This window comes from Silene latifolia, chromosome 4 (genome assembly GCF_048544455.1).
Source record: "Silene latifolia isolate original U9 population chromosome 4, ASM4854445v1, whole genome shotgun sequence".
In the NCBI taxonomy this organism is placed as follows: Eukaryota; Viridiplantae; Streptophyta; class Magnoliopsida; order Caryophyllales; family Caryophyllaceae; genus Silene; species Silene latifolia.
The window spans coordinates 18587318-18608216 of NC_133529.1; the positions used below are offsets into that span (position 1 = coordinate 18587318).

The following is a 20899-nucleotide window of genomic DNA, read 5'->3' on the forward strand; positions in this document are numbered from 1 at the left end:
AAACCATAATTACCTGGAGTATTTTCAATTTTCCTATTTCCGAAAAAAACCCAAAAAAAAAATCTACTTCCTTTTACTCTATACTAATACTCAGACAAGATGGTTGTAACTTGTAAGACGTACAACGGTATGATCTTGTACAGTGCACCATGTTGAATGATTTCGATAGTAATTATGTTGGACATACAATGGGGCGTAACACAAGAGTAAATTATATACCCTAAACACAAATGAACCACGCCCTCAACAATCATCATAGATTCATAAAAATGAGCGATAAATACACAATGGAGATAGGAGAGTAAATAAAGCTGCTCTGTAAGGCCCTTTGAAAAACAGGCCTCGCCGCCTCGGTGTGTTCTCTATAGCATATAAGCTGTGCACTAAACCTTTTCTTTATAGAACATGAATACTATACCCTTTGAGCCATGTTTAATTCCAAGGGTTTCAAAGCATCTTGAACAATTTCTTGGACAGTCCTGTTTCGTCGACAAACATCTGAGAGTTCCTCAATTGGAACCATAATATTGTTGATATTAGCCCCGGATGCCGCCTGAGATAGTGCTTGCAGGAATCTTGAGCTCTCAATCTCCGTCACAGCTGTTTTTGGAATCAATGACATGCTCTCGTTGGCCCATTCCAAAGATTTTACGCCATAAGTTCTGATTAGTGCTACAAGTGCATATGTTACCTGCATAATATCGGCCAATATCTTAGCTTTACCAAATGTTAATTTTAGAAGTAAATAAAACCACAATTTTTTGTAGTCTAATAGGATAGTATCATCAATGAAACCAGCATACTATTAATAAGCACGACGAAGATGAAGATGAAGAAGAACTCATTGGATAAGCAAACACAATTTTACGATGATCATCACATATACTATTATGCGGATGAACATACTGAATACAGTATTTTGGATAAATAAATGCAATTTTGGTGATCATCGCATATATTATTATGCTGATGAACATAATACGGTGTTTTTCTTGATTTATTTCAACCATGGAGGACTACTTTCATTTTGGACCCATCTCATGCTATAAGACGAATCATTGGAGAGTTGCTGATAGGGAATAATAGTCTTGAGTAGCACAGTGGGTTTTAAGGTTTCAGGGTGAGTATAAGCATGAAACCTTACTCACCCCGAACCTCAAATGAACGTCATCCTACTGAAAACTGTCTTACAGAAACTTTTTTTGTCGATAAAATTATCAATATTTTATTCAAATGAAAATTACCGTTTCAAAACGGGAACTTGGAAGAGCTCCTGTCAGAGATGCAATCAATATCCTCGTGAGAGTTGGCCCCCTGGGAATGATTACACTGTCTCTAATAGGCAAGCACTGAACGCCATCACGTGAATTTGTGAGATCAAAGACATCGGATAAGAACGACAATATGGAATTAGAGGCCTCCCTGCAAGAGTTTATGAGATCAAAAGACAGTTGTCAGACAAGGTTTCAAGAGACAACAACTAAGACATATGTTCCATTAAGATGTCGGTTACAAATTTCAAGCACAACTTTGAAGGGAACGCTCCAGCAAAACACCTGTGTTGTACTGTGATCCCAATCATAGCACAATCAATAAGTGAAGGGAACACCATTGATGGGATGAATATTTGTGGGCAATATCGGATGCATCTTGAAGCCAACAAGAAACAATCATCAGCAATATCTGGTCTGGAAGTAAAATCCTGGCACAAAGTCCAAATATAATTGATGCCCAACACAAAAATCCCTGAATTAAGGAGTGTTACAGTAACTGCAGAACATACTTTAATTGTTGCAAGAAGACTTGCCGTCCGTCTAAAAAGGGCCTCGACTAAATTTTTCAGATATTCCGAACCTGAAGGATCCGAACCGAATATCTGCAACATAAAAATCCAGATGCTGATTAGAAGAGAAAGTACCCAACAAATCTTTGAGAAAGTAGTCCGTCCTATTCTCAGGATATACACCCAATTTCTTTCTTTGGTTAGATTATGGAATTGTCTCATTTCTGATTTTGTCGAGTTTTTAATAGAGTGGTCATTTTGGCCCACATTATCGGAAAGACTGAAATCAAGTAACACCATTTCACTAATTGACTAATACCCCCACCTAATTAACAGACCAATCCCAATAACAATTGCTTACCCTACCTACATGCCTCCTATATATTTGCGCAAAAGAAAATGAAGCAATTCCAAAGTACTTTGTAAAAAAAAGTAATATATACCTTTATGACTTCACTAGAGAGATATAAAAAGCACGGCTGGAGATGGTGCTGATAGAGTCCTTGTATCTCCTCCAGCATTGCTCCAATTGTGACTCCCATGAACCTTCCAGAAGTTCTTACCTTTCAAAACAGATGATAGGATCATGTTTATATTGAAGCATATATAAATTGAAACAAATCCAAGTGAAGCAGAGTATATAAAGCAGTCATCAGCAATGTGACTAATAAATGCACACACAGTGCTAATAGAGCATTAAAGCATGAGAGGATTGTGCTACGTATTGAGCTCCTCTTGGACATGACATTTTCGACAAATTTTCATATAAAAAAAGGTCATTCGTCTATAATTAAACCACATGTATGGTAGTGAAGAAAAAAACAAGGCATGATAGCTATGCAAGCAAAAAGCATATTTGGCTACACTGAGAATTAAAACCAGTCCTCCACCATTTTAATGGTTTACTTTCAGACACAATTCTGTAGCGTCATTTTCATCTTTGTGAATGAACAAGCTATTTTTTAGTACACTACTGGAGAATTTCAATTTTGTTCTGCAATCTAGAAACCGATTCACAAATATGTACTGTTACCATTGTTGATATATGATGAGCTAGCAAACCCCAGTTCCTCTTTGCGCAATCAGCAAGGTAACTTACAGTTCTACTTGAGAAAACAACTTTAGCTCAAAAAGACTTACGGCATATTTGCATGCCTTGCAAAGAGATTCCATTGTCCGCATGTCCCATGCACGCCTGTGATTAAGAAATTTAAACATCTCTGTGGCACACTGTCTAAAGACTAAACGCATCAATCATAAATTTCTGACACTTACGCATCGAAGATGGTTTTGAAAATTGGCCAGAGCCTCTGTATTGCATCTGCCACAGCCTCAGGGTGACTGACATATCTGATATGACAAAAATTCAGTGAGATCATCAGACAAAGGTTTAGGAGTTACAGAGTACAAGTTTAAGCACATTCTTATACCTAAAAATATATGCAAGGCGGTCTATATGAACAGTTAGCTCGCGGGGACCCTTTTGTCCCAAAATAACTGGGCCTTGATTGATCATTTCCTGATTATTCAGACCATAAAGTAACAACTCATTAATGACAAGTTGATGTAGAAGCAAAACACTGCCTTGATAAACTGCCATCTTAAGATTATTAAACCTGAAGGGGAGTGACAACAGGCAGGCATAGTGCTTCCACTGCCTTCTTTGCATGGTCCGGAGGAAGTTCGGTGATCACCATGCTGCATGGCAAAAGACTTGTCAGACTATAGCACAACGCAACACAGACACACTTACTCTCTGAAAATTTCCAACAACGATACCTAAGCGCTTCAACCAAGTGAAGTGAGTCTTCAGGAGATACTCTGAAGTTTCCTCCAGCAGCATACACCGCACTGTTGTAGATATGGAAGAGGCCATCCAAAGATCCACACAGCTTTTTCCGGCAATCTTCATGCAAAATAAATAGTTTTATCATTGAAGAACATGGAAGCAAGATAGATTTATGCATTTGATAGACAGATAAGACCATGATACAAGGAGAAGGCACATCTTTAAAGGATCTCAATGAAGATATCAAAAAAGTTAAAAGAGTTGCCCACATTACAAGTTTAAATGCCAATAACTATTTCAAAGTTGACCTTCATATCAGAAAATATTGCAAGAGCATGTACACCGGCACATCGCTCTCTCTCTCTCTCTCTCTGGACTCGTTTAGAAGTATCCGACACGGGTGCGGTGTCCAAGTGTCGGACTTGGCAATTTTTATGAAAAATGTGCATATTTTGGCTTAAAATGAGGTGTCCAAGTGTCATACCCATGTCCAAGTGTCGAGTGGACATGGTACAGAGGTGGAGTAACATAGCTCTGGAGGGAGAGAGAGGATAACAAGTTGAGCTACAATGTAAAAGGTGAGTCATTCGTTGGATAACTCCCCATTTGCAAAGCCTAAGTTGAAAGAGGTGGCTCTTTGGAGAGTAAGAGAGACCACCTATGTCTGTCATTTTAGCATAGGGGTAATGTTATTGCTATCGTATCAAATCAAGAATGGATTTATTTCCCGGCAATACCAAATCAAGAATGGTATGCCTAAGATCTATATATGCCTAAGATCTATATGGGGAATAACGATAAAACGTCTATAGCAAGCACCAGAAGTTAATGAATCATACCATTACATATATGTCTGAATGCCAACGCAGCAGCCGCAGCAGTATCTTCAGATGTGCTCATACCGCTCATAAGTATGTCCACCAGTGAAGGCAGAATTAAAAGTCCGCTAGATGAAGCATCAAGCCATTTTGAGTATGCACCGATTGTCAAGCAGACTGAACAAGTTCCAACAATTACAGAAAATTCAGGCATGACACTCGTCAATTTGCACGTACAATAAACACTACTAGAAGATGGGCTGTTTGCAATTTCCCGACAAGAGATATCAAATCTGGAGTGTGTTTTACCTGTGTTGAGTAGCTGAGGATGATGGGGAAGCTTCGTAAGCATAGACATTACCTGCAGTGAGTCATATTACCATGATAAGAAAACACTCTATTTGTACATAATGGTTTTCTGTCCAGCAAAGTCGCCATAAATGCAAAGTCCCACCATAGGCATAGGCCTATAGGAGTTATAGTCCTTCCCACCAAATTCAGCCTTCTCATAAGGAACCCAATACTACACTGGCGCTCCTTTTAACAACCATTTTATATTGAACGATTATGAAGTGCAAAAGACAGAAAACCTAAATGGTCTAGAGTACCAATAACGCAATAACTACGATACAACTATCAGAGCTTGTTAACATGATATTTCAATTCACGCTATATATCCTTCTAAGTTGATGAGACATTAGTATCTTAATTACTGGTTAATATTCAATGTTAGTGTTTTTATTAATCTGATCTCACGGAAACGTTAAAGTCAGGCAAACTGGAGAAGTTTTATGAACCTGGGGCATCACTTCCGCCTCCATACTTGGGACACACTCTGATATCGCCCTAATGCAGTACAAGGCAGCCTCAGCTGGACGCCAACCACTGCTTTGGTCATTTCCACAGCTTGACATTGCCTATAGAATCAACACCATAAAATTAAAATAACTAAAAGAAAAAAAAAGACAGAACAGATGCTCTATATAGCTGATAAGCATACTAAAAACTTTTTGCAAGTGTTCCCACAAAATAGAGTCTGTATTCTGGAGTCATATATAATGCATAATCAGACCAACAATAAAAGTTCTGAGATGGCTCTAGACCTCTAGTGTTTGACACAACGCCCGATCTTCCAATTTCTGAGGGGACAGGTGAAACAAACAATATAACGCAAATAGAATTTATGACCAGTCGCCTACCGCATGCTTTCATGATCATTAAAAAAAAGCCTTCTAAGAGAAAAGAAGGCACTACCCAGTCATTTTATCTAAATGGAGGGAAAACTCCAAATATGAGGTGTAAAAAGAAGCTTCTGTATCCATAACAAAAGGAAAGAGAGGGGAAAAAAAGTCGAAATAGTAAATATATACCTGAGCCAGTTTCATGTAAAGTATTTTCAGAACTTTATCGCCACCTAGAACCAGCGCTGCATCAACTAGAACATCCGCAACAGCTAACACCATCAAGAATTCAGATCAGTGCCAACATAAGCAAAAGATAGGCCACAGTAACATGGAATGGATTACTCAATAAAGGTGATTCTTTATAGAAGACACAAACTACAACCACTAGCACTTTTATTTCTCTTTACATATTTGAAGCCGGTGAAAATGAAAAGTCAAACCAAATACAAAATATATTGCATCTATATCTTTTAGCTACTGGAACAGGCATGTAGATACTACGTATGCTACTCCCTGCATCCCAATCATTTGTTTACCTTTTATATTTTTTGTGAGGGGAATTTTAATCAAAGATAAACAAATGATTGGGACGTAGGGAGTATGTACTAATGGTAGAAATTGAATTTTACCATATCTGGTTTGTTTAAAATCTTTAAGGTCCTCTTTTGAAAGCTCCATATAATCATCCGGGTATTGAACCCGAAAACTAACCTGTCAAGGAAAAACAGAAGGCTAGAAATTTTGACATATAGTTATCGGTGTACAGGACAAAGCCACATACTCACATAGTGTTTCATATGAAAACAAACAGGCTAAAACAAGACCAGTGCTTTAGGGAAGAGCAACTGCTCTAACAAAACATACAATAAACTGCAACTTGCTGAGGGAGCACCAGCTGTATGGTTCCCAAAGGAAGTTTTCCTAAAGCCTTAAAAAAGTCAGCACCGAGATTTACAATCACTAAACCTATGTATGTTTAAACACGCTCGGAGAGCAGCTACATTTAATTTCAATAGGATCTAGTGAACAAACTCAACAAAGGTCTTGATGTGTAACCAAAAACAAAAGCACAAAAGGGCAAAACTATTTCAAATACATATAATCCTCAAACTCACCAAGGAGACTAGAGATTCATATGATGAATTAAATATCAGCAATCTCCTGTTCCTCTCGGCTTCAATGGATGGCTCATTACCATAAGATAAATACAGATCCCTGGAACATAATGAACAGATTAGAGATTATCTCCGGATGAATTTAACAGAAGACATCCATTCACTACAGAAGACCTCACCTTTCAATCAAGTAAATTTGTAGATTGTGCCAGAAGTTAAACGTCATCGAAGCAATTTCAAACTCTGTGTGTGAGGTGACTTCTAGCAATGCGTTCACTATCATCATCGCTTCATCAGTACCTGAAAGAAAGTAAATCAAGAAACGAATAAGAAAGCTCAGGCAAGAAAGTCACTAAAAATCGTCAATAATAGCCACGATATACAATATGGTACAGCCACGGTTACAGACTTACAATAGCAATTGTGAAATCGCATATCGGGATGTCAAGGATGTGACGTGACAGATTGCAGCCAATGCAGCCATAATTTCAATAACATTTACCAAATGTATTTAATCCTCGCTTATTCTTAAGATCATTAACTGGAGTTGATTTTCTCTGTTTAAATGTTTATAATTTATCGTCTCACTTGTGGGTTGTGACCATTTATTACAAATATACACCATTTATAAACACATGTTTCGGTGTTTCCCAATATTTATTTCCCAAAAAAGATCTGGCAGTATAGGTCATAAAATATTACTCCGAGCAAGCACCGGTGGTGAAAATTTAAAATACAGGATGCGGATAAAATATAGACATTTTTCGATGGGGTATTATAGAATGGGAAATAACACAACAAAATTGATGGCATTGATGGTGATGGTCATGATGATGATAATGATGATCAAGACGACATGATGATAATGCACCATGTGGTGATAGAAAAGGAACCTGATTGCGCTAAGGAATGAGACAGGTATTAAGATAATTTATTTAATCATTTCTAAGTAATCCAACTTTTAATGACATGAATTAAGGAGTCTTAGAGTCAACACAAACAGCAGACAGCAATGGCAGGAAAGACCAAACAAAGGGTGTATGCTCACCAGTTGCAATCAGTTTGACATATGAATCACCCATATCAGCAAACAAACGACCAATGGCTTTCACATCTTCCTCGTCCTGGTGGCATAAAAACAAAAAAGAAAAAAACATCGGAAGTCCATTGATAAAACACGTAAATATTAAATTAGAACCTCTATCAATAATACAAAAAATATAAGGGCTTATTCAAAACTATATCGAACTCAGAATGTGACAAAACCAAATATATCATAGATACGGAAGAAGGCACCGTCACGAATCATAAGAATTCCTCTACAAAAATTAAAAGTAATTCCAAACAGAAGGCACAACAGTCAAAACCACACATATAAAATGACAAAGGTAAGATTACCTTTGAACGGTCATTAAGCAGAGGCCTTAGATTCATTACGTGAGGAACAATGACTTGAATTAACGGTAACTGCACAGAAGCATCAGAAGAACTTCCGGCTGCGGAGCAATGGATCAACTCCGAAACAGCTACAAAATCAAAGAAAAATTCCAAACAAGAAATTTACTCAATAAGGGAACACAGCAGCTATGGCCTCCAACAGTACAGCATCAAGTTACAGAAACCCAAATACTCGGTCCAAAATATTAGAAATTTAAAAAAAATTACCATGTCATAAATCAGTCACCCATATCTGTAGCAAATTTACCTATGGTCATGCCTGTGACTGGTTAGATAGGTATAGTTGCTTCACAAAGATTGGAGTAGATCCACAAAAACCAGACATCATAGCAAGATTGTTTCGTCAAAACAAAAAACCAACACCAAAAAAGACAAAAAGCTAGCCGACATGGTGGAAAATAAATAAATTTGGTAACAATTTAACTTAGAACCGGGCCTGAGTTTAAACGACAATAAAGACAAAATAATAAAATTAGAAGAAAGTATATTTGTTGTTTAAAACATATAACTGTCATGAAGTCACAAGATCAGGATGTACGCTAACGGGTAGCCTTCAATGTGCATAATGAGTATGACTTAAATAATGTCATGGAAATTAGATGGGTCCTCAAACCCTGGATTAAAGGAAGAGGGTGGGATATATTCATAATTGAGCGAAACGAGAAAAGAAAGAAGTAGCAGAAAAATTATACCATTAACTGTAGCTTCAGAAAGGATATCAGAATTCAAGCTAGAAAGAGCTGTAAGAGCCAAAGGATGAGAAGCAAGAACAGATGGAGAAATCCTGAAAGAAGAAAGGCACCAAATAAATCTCTAAAACAACTTCGAGTAAATAAAGAAGGTTAACGCTGGCATATTTGTTCATAGGGTGCAATCCCTCACCCTTGTCTCAAGCGGAGCCAAGAAGCAAATGCCTCAAGAACCTGGAAAGCAATCAGTTCCAAAGTACGAAAAAAATCAGAAGGAGCAACGGTTTCACACCTATCAGCGAATAGACATAACTGACAAAACAACTTTTACATAACTCAATACACGAAAATGAGTAGATCAGGCAGATGATTCAGTGAAGAGTGCTAAGCAACAGAGATTAACATATAATTTGCTGAGAAACACAGAACAAACCAGTACTTCAAGGACATGAAATTTGAAGATAAACCAGCCCAAAAACCTTCGAACTTAAATATTGAACATTAGATGCCACACTAAAAATAGAACCTGCTCCTTGAGTTCACTGGCATTCAAACAAGCAGTCAATAGGCTGAAAGCAACCTCCATGGCAGAAGTAAGCTCCTTCTCAAACTGGCGACGTCTTTCAGGACGGGCTGATATTCTATAATTAAAAACCTCCTGTTTCCATGCGCAAAAAAATTTTGTGAATGATTAGAAAATGCCAAATTAATACATTAGAAAAAAAAAATTGAGAATGAATGTAGTGAAAAGATAATCAAAGAGTAAGAAGCGTAGGAGCGCTGCTGCCTGAAGTTCGCCACCCACATTAGGTAAACAAGAAGACTACTGAAGTGCACTTAAAATTAAGCTAAGGATCCAATGCCAAAAAAATTCTAACGTGATTATTTCTTCAAATCACTACAGCTACAAGAACTTGGTAAAATTCCTGCTCCAAAACAATTAACTAACCATCTCTCTCTTGGCAAGATCAAGGTCAAGACATAGCAAATACTGATTGATATTTTTCTGAAACTAGAACTGCCCATATTAAAAGACACAATAAGTTTTGAAACATCAGAAGGCAAAACAGTTTGTTTAGGTATAAAGTATATCAGGTGACACTTTCAATGAAATGCACAAAATCCCCTGGCTCCTCGACCAAAAATGGTTTTATCGAAAGCAAAAATAAGTCGAGGTAACACACAGGTAGTAGTAATCTACATACCTCGGGTAGAACCTTCAACAGCTCTAAAAAACTTGGAATACATTCTGGACGAGAATTCATTTTGTTATTCAACCAAGTCATAACTCCTCCATCTCCCCAATCTTGTACAGAGACATGAACAGCCAATGCAGCCACTGCAAGGCTAATCTAGAGGTCCACATAAGAAGAAATATCGTGTCACTTAGAGAACTATATAGAGAAACATGATGATCTCTATTCTGATTTCCAGAGCATATTCAAACAATACCTGGGTTCTAACTTTAGGAGGTCCGTGGTAAAATTTCTTTAGCAAGCTCTGCAACAGACAACACCACACAATAAATGCATAACTATACAGAACTACTGTCTTATGCATGAAACTATGAAACCCCAACATATTTGATAATTGATACATGTTATAAAATTGACAAACGGAAAGGGGAAAAATTATAACGAAAAAATCCACAGTAGGATTGGCAAATTTTGAATAAATAGAGTTTTCAAAACTCAAAAGGTTAACATGGAAACTTTGTAAAACTCGTAGGAAGGGTTTCATTGTATTTATCGTTATGTTCGCCTAGAGTTGTACAATCAACCCTTGATTCGAACAAAATCATATGCTATACGAGTATTTCTTTATTCATCTCCAGGTAAATTTTTAGCTCTAATATCATTTTTGTTTCTTTATGTGATTAGCTACATCTACATACTATTCGAAGATTTGAGTTAATATACTAAAGTGGCCCAAACTGAAAATTCAAGCTGTTTTAGATTTTAGTGTCCAACATACAGAAAAATATTGGTGGACAACTAATATTAACTGGACATACTATATTTAGTAAGCACAATCAACCATTTATGGCATAGTCACTTACATTCAAAGAATCCCGTAAAGGACGAAAAGCTTCAATAGGAAGCTCTTCGAAATCCCTTTGTACCTAATTCATGAAGGAAAAAAAGATTTTACAAAAAGGTCAGAGACATCCTACGACTCAAAAATGAACTCTTGTGTGAGAGGACGTGAAAAGAAAAAGACAGAATTTCATACACGATACCTTGCTTCTTAAAGTTTGTGAGCAAAAGATTAAAGTTTCCAGATTGCTAGTTGGATCATGAAGCAGATTGTCTGCAACCTACAACAAAAGATAGAGAGTTACTCCCTCTGGCACAAAAAGATAGAATATTTTACTGAACTTTTCTGCACAAAAAAACTTGCATGTTTGTCGAAAGCATACTAACAGCTTCTTACGGGAATAACTGGAAACATAAAATCCTTTTCGTTGTACAAGAAATAATACTCATTTGCTCATAACTGAAGCATCCATTCATTTTTATTACTAGGTTCAAGCAGCTCAAAACTCAAACTTCTCAAATTTGAGTCAGGCTGGGAAGGATCAAATGATAAAGCTCTAGTTACCCTTCCTGTTTCCGATTTAACTAATTATAAGTGAACGAGTCACATTTGGTATCATTCCCCCCCCCCCCCTCTCTTCTCTGCGCGCCTTAGGGCGAGGCTCTTTATAGGCGTTGAGGCAAAATTATAGTGGTGATGAATACAAAGAAATATCTTATATACGCCTAAATGACACATAGCAATATAAAACCAATAGAATCATGAGATTATACGCAGTAGTTGTCAATGAGTATAAGACCTAAATACCTAGTGGAAAAACAATGAAGTAAGTCAAATCGACGTACTGCACGTCTGTCACTAATAAAATTGTTATATTGCATGTCTGCACAATGGTTATGTTTCCTTTTCCTTCCCTATCTTAATTATACAATCCTTTATGTTATATACAACAGCCGGAATAAATGTGGTAACCAAGCATTCGTGTTTATCCTATTCAAGATAAGACAGCGATATCATGAATATGTTTAATCATACAAACCAATTAATACCAAAGATTACTCTCTCAGGAAGAACCGTCCCGCCAAAATCTATTCCTAACTAAATCAACAAAAATAAAATCTACAACATATCATAACGCAATCACCGAAATAACAAAATAAGAAAAAAAACTAAACATATCATTACTCAATCAAAACAACTTGATATTCGCTAATTTGAAAAAAATTCAAGCTATTTCATAACCTAAAGTCCTAAACATAGCACTCATTAAGCACCGTCTTAACCTATTTTTTCACCATCATGTAGCATATACGTTAGTGCTATTCTATGACTAAACAATAAACGTAGAAGCTAATACATATCATAGTTCCATCACAATTATAACCAAAAAAAGCTAAACCATATCATACTCGATCACGGTGACTTTTTTGTCATTTCAAAACACTAAAGCTATTCCATAACCTAAACATACCACAAATTCTGCAGTGCCTTAACCTAATTATTCATCACTATAATCACTCAAATGCATGTCCTAAGTCACAACTCAATCACACTTACAGGTAAAAATAACTCCTTTAGCTAAAACATATCATAACCCGATCACAGGGAGTAGATTTTCGTCAATTCAAAACATATGGCTATTCCATAACCAAACATACCTCACATATTGCACTACCTCAACCTTTCATCATTACAATTAAGCAAAAGCATATCATCACTCGATTAAAATTTGAGCAAATAAAACCTAAAACATATTATAACTCGATCACAATAACTTGTTTTTCGTCATTCCTAAACATTAAAGATATTTCATAACTTAAACATATCGCACATTGTGCTTTACCGTAACCTATTTCTCACTAAATTTAGCAAATGCATATCATAACTCGATCAAAATTACAGCAAAAAAAACCTAAAACATACTCCCTCCGTCCCGGTCAATTGTTGTCCTTTGGTTTTGGCACAAAGACAAGGAAAGGGAAGGGGGCCAATTATAAGATGACAAGTGGACCAAATTGAGTGTGAATATCAAATTGCTCATCAAATGCAATCTTAAAATAAAAAGGATAGCAATTGACTGAGACACCCAAAAATGGAAAAGGACAACAAATGATCGGGACAGAGGCAGTAGTATCTTAACGCCATCACAACGACTTGATTTTCGATAATTCAAAACATTAACGCTATTCCATAACCAAAACATACCGCACATTGTGCTTTACCTTAACCTAATTATTCCTCTCTACAGTTAAGCAAATGCAAATAATAAGTCGATCAAATTACAACTAAAAAACCTAAGGGGGTGTTTGGACGACTTGATTTTCATCAATTCAAAATAAGCTATTCAAACAACCAAATTTGGGGGTTTCCTCCCATTTTCAAACCTTAACCTAATTTCTCATCAGGACAATTTTGAAATGCATGGGTATCAAACTAAAATGAACAAAAATATAAAAAAATAAATTATAGCATATTATAAATTCAATTTTTTATATACAATTAAATAATCATTTTAATGATTTTATAAAATTGAAAATTAAACACACGATATTTTTAAGTACCGCATTTTAACTTAATTGAGGTTCAAACCCGATAACCAAAAATGAAACAAACATAACTCGATCAAAATCAAAATACAAAAACTGCTCGAATTCCAAACAACTCCTTAAACAAACACCCCCTAAAACATATCACGACGACTTGATCGATTCAAAATTGAATTCCACAAAAAACATAATCACATTTTCCATTACCTTAACCTAATTTCTCATCACCAAATTTGAAAGCCAGCGATCAAACTACATTCAAAAAAACTGCTCGATCACAACACTTGATTTTCGACAATCCAAATTCCAAAACATTAAAGCTACTCCAAATTACCGAAATCTAAACACAGCTCACATTTTGCAGTACAGTAACCTAATTTCTCATCACGATAATCAATCATAAGCATATCATAACTCGATCAAAATCAAAATACAAAAAAACTGCTCGAATTACAACTCCTTAATTCAAAACAATCTAGAACGACACAAAGATCGTAAAATTGAATTGAAAAATTTGAGAATGATACTACCTGTCAAGCATCAAGAGTGCGCTGAAAATCTTGAAGCCAGCGATCAGCTTGCATACGAACGACGTCGTCTGGATGATGATAAAGAGCGTGTAAAGCTTCTTTCACTGTATTTTGAAGCTCCATTGCTGCAATTTTGCACTTTCTCTCTCTAAATTATGAATGAATTAATAGCACAGTGAGTTGAAGTGAAGATAGAGAAAGATCGAGGGATTTTCTACTTTGTGTGTATTTTTGAAATCTCTTATTTGAGGATGATTTGTTCCGTTTAGTACTCCTTTATTTATGATATGATAAACGGGCAATCTCATGTAAAATCGTCTCATATCAAATCTCTAATCGTTATTATTGCCGTTGTTAATCGATATCGTTATTGATATTGTGAATGTTCCCATTTTTCGAATTGTTCTTTTATTAAGTTCGTAAGAAAAGTTGTTTTGTTTGTTATACGAAAGCTTTATTCATTGTATATTTTTTGGTTAATAGTCCGTTTAATGTGATACGTAGTATTGTTTGTTTTGTAAGTTGATATAATTATCTTACTTTTTCTGATAAAATTATGAATATTTTCATATATAAAGTGGAGATTTTATGTTTCACATTGTCTTTTACTACTTGCTCATTTTCGTTGGCTTTGTGCACGAAACAATAACAAGTACTCCCTACGATTTATCGGGTTGATTAGCGGAGTATAAGAGAAAGGAAATTATAAATGAAGGGATTTTATTTTTGCCACTAAGAGTTAAGATAACAAGGTGTGTGAAGTGGAGGTATATTGAAGGAGTGATTGTTTACGGTTTATTTAACATGTATTTGGAAACAAGAGTCAGCGTGTTAGCTCAAGTGATAAGAGTTCTTTTACTTCAACTATGAAGTTGGAAGTTCGATTCTCACCCGCTACATAAGTACACTCATTTGAACCAAAAAAAAAAATGATGATAAAGTTAGTGTTTCTAATGCATTTCCATAAAACCATTTGCGTGTTGTTCTATATTTGAAAATACTATAATGTGCTGGAATTTTTAATAACAGAATATTAACTTTGTATAACTTAATTATATTTGTTACTTTATTGTAATCACAATTGTTGGTAAATGAGACCCTTCTCGATGTTTTTAATGCATAAGTATGATCAACCATGATTGGAGTCAATAGACTTTAAAATAAAGTGCAAGATTCACCATAGATTCAACAAATGACACTATGTAGTAGTAGAAGATTGACAGTAGGTATTATGATTTTTTCTTATAAAATAAAGCACAAGATTCAACATAGATTACAAGATTTACAACAAAGAAATTAAATTCAACCTAGAAGCATAATTTACGAGACATATTTCTAAAAATCACTTTGTTAAAGTCTCTTAATTCACGTTAACCAAAGAAGGTCATCCTAAAACCAACTCAATTCACCATATACTTGTGTAAAATCGCCGCACGTGACCATTTGTATATTTTTGCAATCATAGATGAAGAGATCGTGCTCATAAATGGCAGAAGACAAACTAAGCAAAAAGAAATGAACAAACTTTTTCCCACAAGGCAAAGTGCCAAACAACTGAAAAAACTAATGACCCTTATTTCTCTTAACCTACACCAACCGTGCACATTAGCATCTTCACCAATCTCTACACCTTCATACTTTCTTAACCTGCGCCATTCATCACAAACCTCCATTAAAATGAGCTCTACTACCACCACCATTGATGGAATCCATGCTTCTACTGCTGAACTAGAACCCATTTTCAAGGAGAAAAAGATTCTTAGATCTAAAGTTAAGAAATCTCTTAGAGAAATGACCCCTTCTCAACGTTCTCATGAAGGTTAATTGTTTGATTATCATGTTTTGGTTCAATTTTTTTTGGAAAAGATTGCATTTTTGTTGTTGTTATAATGTGTGTTTGAATTGGGGTTTTTGATTCTTGATGAATTGATTGTTTAGTTGATGTACTTAGATGGGTGATCATTATAGTGGCGGAATCAGGATTTGTATTTAGGGGCGGAACTAGTAATGAAATAAGGTAAACGGGAAAAGAATTGAAAGTTTTGAGTTAAAAGTTTCGATTTTTTTCATTGCCTAGAAGGGCGACTGCCTTTGCTAGCCCCTTTAGTTCCGCCACTAAATTATGGTGAAATATGCTATTGAAACTGGTGTTTGAGGTTAAGAGATAGTGATTGTAGGTTAAAGAAATGCATTAGGATGATTTATGGTGCTGAAACAAGTGAAAAAATTGTGCTTTATTTTTGTACACCAATGCACTTTAGCATCATCACCAATCTCTACACCTTTGTTTTCCTTAACCTGCGCCATTCATCACAAACCTCCATTAAAATGAGCTCTACCACTACCACCATTGATGGTAGTTGTTAGTGGATGGCTAAAGTTAAGAAATAATGGAGGTAAACAAATGGACCCTAAAGTGGAAGGTTATTGGATAAATGGTTTAGGTAAACAAATTTTTTTTTGGAAAGATTGCATTTTTTTATTTGTGAAATGAACTTTTGCTGAAATTGGTTGGTTTGATGTAATTGGGTAATCATCTACTCCATTTTTACATATGAGTGTATCATGCATGTGAATTAAGGGGTTGTGTTATTGGTGGCATTGATATATTGGGATGGAGAATCCAAGGGGAGGGCGGAGGTGACCCTGGAGTTGAGATTTCAGACATTGTTCATAGTTTTAAATGTTTAATCAGATTAGGATGTGTAGGTTAGCAATATCTAACCGATTAGGCTACTTAGCTGGAAATGTCACCGAGTGGCAAGTGTGAGCTAGTTTAGGTGGTAAAGTCATTCAGTGATGCTAATTGGGTTTGAATCTTGTAGTCATTAGAAGTGCCCTTGTGGCTCCCTTTACAAAAAAAGGTAACTGATTTGAGCTGTTTCCGAGATCATTTAAGACTTCGTAGATGTTAATTTTCCACTTAAATGCAGAAGGCTATGGGATAAACTAGACATAATTCCTCTTTGGTATGTGATTTTTATTAGGGGAGGTTTGTTGTAACATCCTATGTCTTCTCATATTAATGAGGTGCTCAGCTTGTTACACTGAAACAATCAAAATCGGAGTTTTGCTGCATTGCTGATACTTTGGGATTGGTCGCAATAAGAGTAGCCTCTAGAGCGTTTGTAGAATTCGCGATGACGAGGTAAAAATGCCATCACAGGCAGTAGTTTTTGGGCTTTAAGAATAAAGCAGCAATTTTCGGGCTAATGAGATTGTGAGTGGCTGAATATCTCTACTATCTAGTCTTCAATATATGTTGATAAAAAAAAGTAGACTGTTGAAGTTAGTTTCTGTTTCCATGGTGCTCTCTTTGTTGTGATCGATAGCTGTCAACGGCTGGGGCATAGAAAATAATTTGATTTTTAGTTATGAAACAAGCACCAGACACTCATGTTATCTGCGGCACTAAAGCTTGATTGCTTGAAACTTAGATATGGGGTGCAAAGCTTGCGAATGTTGGCTTTCTATTATTTGATCTCAGTGACTTGTATAATTGCACGCCTCCCTTTGATAGCAGTAATTTGTTCCCTGTTTGATCTTTCATTTGTTTCTGTTCAGATGATGTAATTCAACGTCTGGTACTGGATGCTCCATGGTTGAAGTCAAGCAAAAGGTTATGTGCTTATATTAGCTGCCGCCCCTTGCGAGAAGTTGATACATCTAAAATCTTGGCAGAGATTTTACAGAGTTCAGACAAAGGTTTGACCACCATCTTTGAGCTCCTGATTAACTAGTTTAAGTTGCTCTATGCCTCTAAGTATAGTATAGTTGTTCATGCAAATATCTGTAATCTATCTTTGCTTTATTTACGAAGATAGCTCCTTTGGAGTTATATTTTTCCTAGCAAATATCTGTAATCTAACATTATGCTCAAATTAGCATTTTCCATGTTAAGTGGAGCCAAAGATGTACTATTCTTTGGCTTTGGATAATGATTTGTGACGGAAGTAAAACAGAATTGACTTTCTAAACTGGTAGCGCTTCTTCCTATAGTGAAGTACTGCCTCCATTCAAGCAGATTCACTACAGTTTCTCAAAATCCTTCATATATTGAGATATGTACTGAAATTGGTGGAACAAAGATTTATAGCAGTTACTTGATGTAGTTCTTGTTGCAGTTTTTCATTATTGGTCATCCGAAAACGTCTCTATGCGGGTTACGTAGGCGTCAGGCTCCATACGCCCGATCCCACTTACCACACCATTTTCATCATGTTGTCGTGCTCAAATTATTCATCTCGGTCGGCCTATATAACCACCACTCACCTTTGCATTGCAATAGATTTTATTTGTGATTCTAACTCTTTTGACACGTGGTAGATAGCAATAACTGATGAAGAAACTGATTGATCAACTCAAAGTGTTCCTCTTCTCATTGACTATTCTAAACTTCAGTTTTTGCTTTCAGATAGTGGTGATAAACTAGCTGAGAAAAAGCTTTATGTTCCACGAGTGGAGGACAAGAAATGTCATATGCGGATGCTTAACATAACTGGCATGGACGATCTAATTGCAAACTCGATGGACATACTTGAGCCCGCTGGAATAGATAGCCACGGAAATGAACGTGAAGATGGTAATGCATATTTTAGACCTTGCTTGCTCAAAATCATAATTTATTGCTAGCTGTTTGGACTCTGAAATGATGTTTGCTGTCGCATTTGCTATGTGAATGTTTCACTTTCTGCTAATGATAAATTAGGACTTTGTTTCTCACAATAATGTCAATTATAAATTTCTTATTCTTCTTTTCCCGATTGAAATTTAGAAGTTGCTAAACTTGAGCTATTGCTAATTGTATATTTCTAATTGCAGTTATGCAAACTACTCAACCAGTTGACCTCATGATATTACCCGGTATTAGCTCCTTCACTGACTCTCCTAGTAACAAATATGTAAAATTTTTGTAGTTTGATTTTTATTTTTTTATTTGCCTCTAAAACTCTTTTTGCAGGACTTGCATTTGACAAATCTGGAAGGCGCTTAGGCCGTGGTGGAGGGTATGTTTTCAATTTGAGCTGACTAAGTGTCTTATGAAAAAAATATTTTCGGTTGATATAGCTTATTTTTTTTCTAGTTTGTCTTGTGTTTCTAGTACTATGTACCTGTGGACTCCCCTTCTTTTTCTTTTTTCTTTTACACTCTTCTCTTTCACTTTCCAACCCTTTTTGTTAGCTCTATCCGTATCCATCTTAGACAGTTCTTGGTTTACATTTGATGGCGATGGCTGTATATGACAATTCATATTAGCTGTTCTCATATCAAGGGTCCGTGAAAAATATCGCAGTACAAGTCATCAGTTAACTGCAGTACATGTATATCAAGGGTGAAAAATACCGCATAATTTAGGTCCTTTTTCAATTTTTTAGTATTTCACTGCTATATATCATGTTAAAAACTCACACTACAATCTTTATAGCCATCACCATGTTCTCACTTACTATTCCTAATTGGATTTTTTTGTATCTTTTGAAGATACTACGACACTTTCCTGAGCAATTATCAACAGCTTGCCAATGAGAAGAACTGGAAGCAGCCACTTCTTGGTATGTTCTTAATTCCTTTCTGTGATAACTCTTGTAGTAATTGTACCTAAAAATCGAGAAAATCATCTGGTAAATTCATTTCTTTTGTCTATGTCATGTAGTTGCTTTATCATATTCTGTTCAAATTTTGGAGGATGAAGCTATTCCAATCACGCCCAATGATGTTGATATAGATGCTTTAGTATCTCCCGCCGGCATCATTCCTCTCACCTCAGCAGCTCTTCACAGGTATATCTTAGACTATTTGAATCATGGATTATCTATTGCTTTATAGATCTGGCCAATACCACGTCAAAATGCCGTCATGACAACCTTCTAAATCTTAAAAAACCGGTCGCTGTCCTGTGTCATGACAAAGACACTCATAAAACCTTATATGGAGTATGAGAATGTCTTACAAGAGAGGAAGATCGTAGCATTGGTCCTGATAAGCCCCAGTTTATTGCCTCTTCTTCGGAACAAAAAGAAGTGGATGATTAGGAACACCAAAGTACACAAAGGATTCGTAATAGAGATTATCTAGAATAAAAAAATTAGAACGGATTTTAGAGACCAACCGATTAACTTTGTAACTAAATGAGTAACACGAACAATTTTGGTTGGTCTCACCACCACATGTGGGAAGGTTTATTACAGTATGTACTACTTATGAGTATTAGATTTAATTGCCATGATTTGAATGTGCAAAATTATATCTTAGCCTATAAACTGTTGCAGGATGGAGCATGGCATCTGAAATTGCTCCTGAGAATTATTATTTTTGTGTTATCAATGGTGGTGTTCCAATTCATTGAACGAGTTTGGGATTTGGGAACCGGACCATTGGAGATTCTTTCAAAACCACATGATGTCTTGACCCAACAACATGGCTTACTTTACCTTTATGAGGTTCCTGCCTTTTGTGCTTTTACTGGTTTGAGTTATGCGCGTTGTGACTCATGCGAAGATGCAAATTGCTAGAAATATAGCAGGAGATTCCGAAGGATTTAGGCGATACTGGTTTGAGCTCCGTGTGTTGTAACTCTATGTCGAGATTGCTTTTACAATTTTTTGAACAACAATTAATATTAATATTACCTCTGGGCAGAGAATGTGCAGTACTGCAGTGTATTCAACATTTATTTAGTCAAAAAATAGTGCAGTGTGTCTCAAAGAGGTTTAACTGAGTGATATTGAACTTCCGTGCAATAAGTTCTTCGAATACGTAATGATCTTGAACTGTTTATCAAAGACAGACGAAGGCACATATTGACATCTGCAGGTTGAAGTTGGGTTTGGAGTTTAAACTGAGTGTTTAGCAAGGCAGACTATCGAGCTTCAACGCAATAACTTGAGCCTGTTATTATGATGCCTTGCGATGTTGATCGGTGAAATTACCATACTACGACCTGTCAAACC

At 36.0% G+C, this 20899-nt stretch overlaps 2 protein-coding genes across 4 annotated transcripts; one reads left to right on the forward strand and one right to left on the reverse strand.

The window, feature by feature from the left end:
* Positions 1-103: 103 nt before the first annotated feature.
* Positions 104-14370, reverse strand: LOC141653155 (transportin MOS14-like). Of its 3 annotated transcripts, XM_074460828.1 has the most exons (27): positions 13950-14370; positions 11076-11153; positions 10896-10958; positions 10289-10336; positions 10042-10188; positions 9363-9494; positions 9030-9070; positions 8840-8931; positions 8088-8215; positions 7738-7813; positions 6869-6989; positions 6690-6789; positions 6204-6285; positions 5761-5843; positions 5188-5307; positions 4700-4751; positions 4412-4567; positions 3563-3689; positions 3400-3481; positions 3214-3302; positions 3059-3133; positions 2924-2978; positions 2227-2346; positions 1784-1876; positions 1557-1702; positions 1245-1422; positions 104-691 (listed from the first exon to the last, which is right to left on the reverse strand). In XM_074460828.1, the coding sequence occupies exons 5-27, from the start codon at positions 10120-10122 to the stop codon at positions 413-415; spliced, it is 2508 nt and encodes an 835-aa protein (XP_074316929.1). In that variant the 5' UTR covers positions 10123-10188; positions 10289-10336; positions 10896-10958; positions 11076-11153; positions 13950-14370; the 3' UTR covers positions 104-412. The 3 variants fall into 3 exon arrangements, with proteins under 3 accessions (XP_074316929.1, XP_074316930.1, XP_074316931.1); XM_074460829.1 differs by lacking the exon at positions 5188-5307 and having other exon boundaries at positions 13950-14214; XM_074460830.1 differs by lacking the exons at positions 8840-8931; positions 9030-9070; positions 9363-9494; ... (3 more) ...; positions 11076-11153; positions 13950-14370 and adding an exon at positions 8395-8483.
* A 1041-nt stretch (positions 14371-15411) lies between these two features.
* Positions 15412-20673, forward strand: LOC141653171 (5-formyltetrahydrofolate cyclo-ligase, mitochondrial). Its single transcript, XM_074460850.1, has 8 exons — positions 15412-15768; positions 17514-17654; positions 18364-18531; positions 18771-18812; positions 18910-18955; positions 19431-19501; positions 19603-19729; positions 20219-20673. Exons 1-8 carry the CDS (start codon positions 15465-15467, stop codon positions 20235-20237), a joined length of 918 nt encoding a protein of 305 aa, XP_074316951.1. The 5' UTR covers positions 15412-15464; the 3' UTR covers positions 20238-20673.
* The last annotated feature ends 226 nt before the right edge of the window (positions 20674-20899 follow it).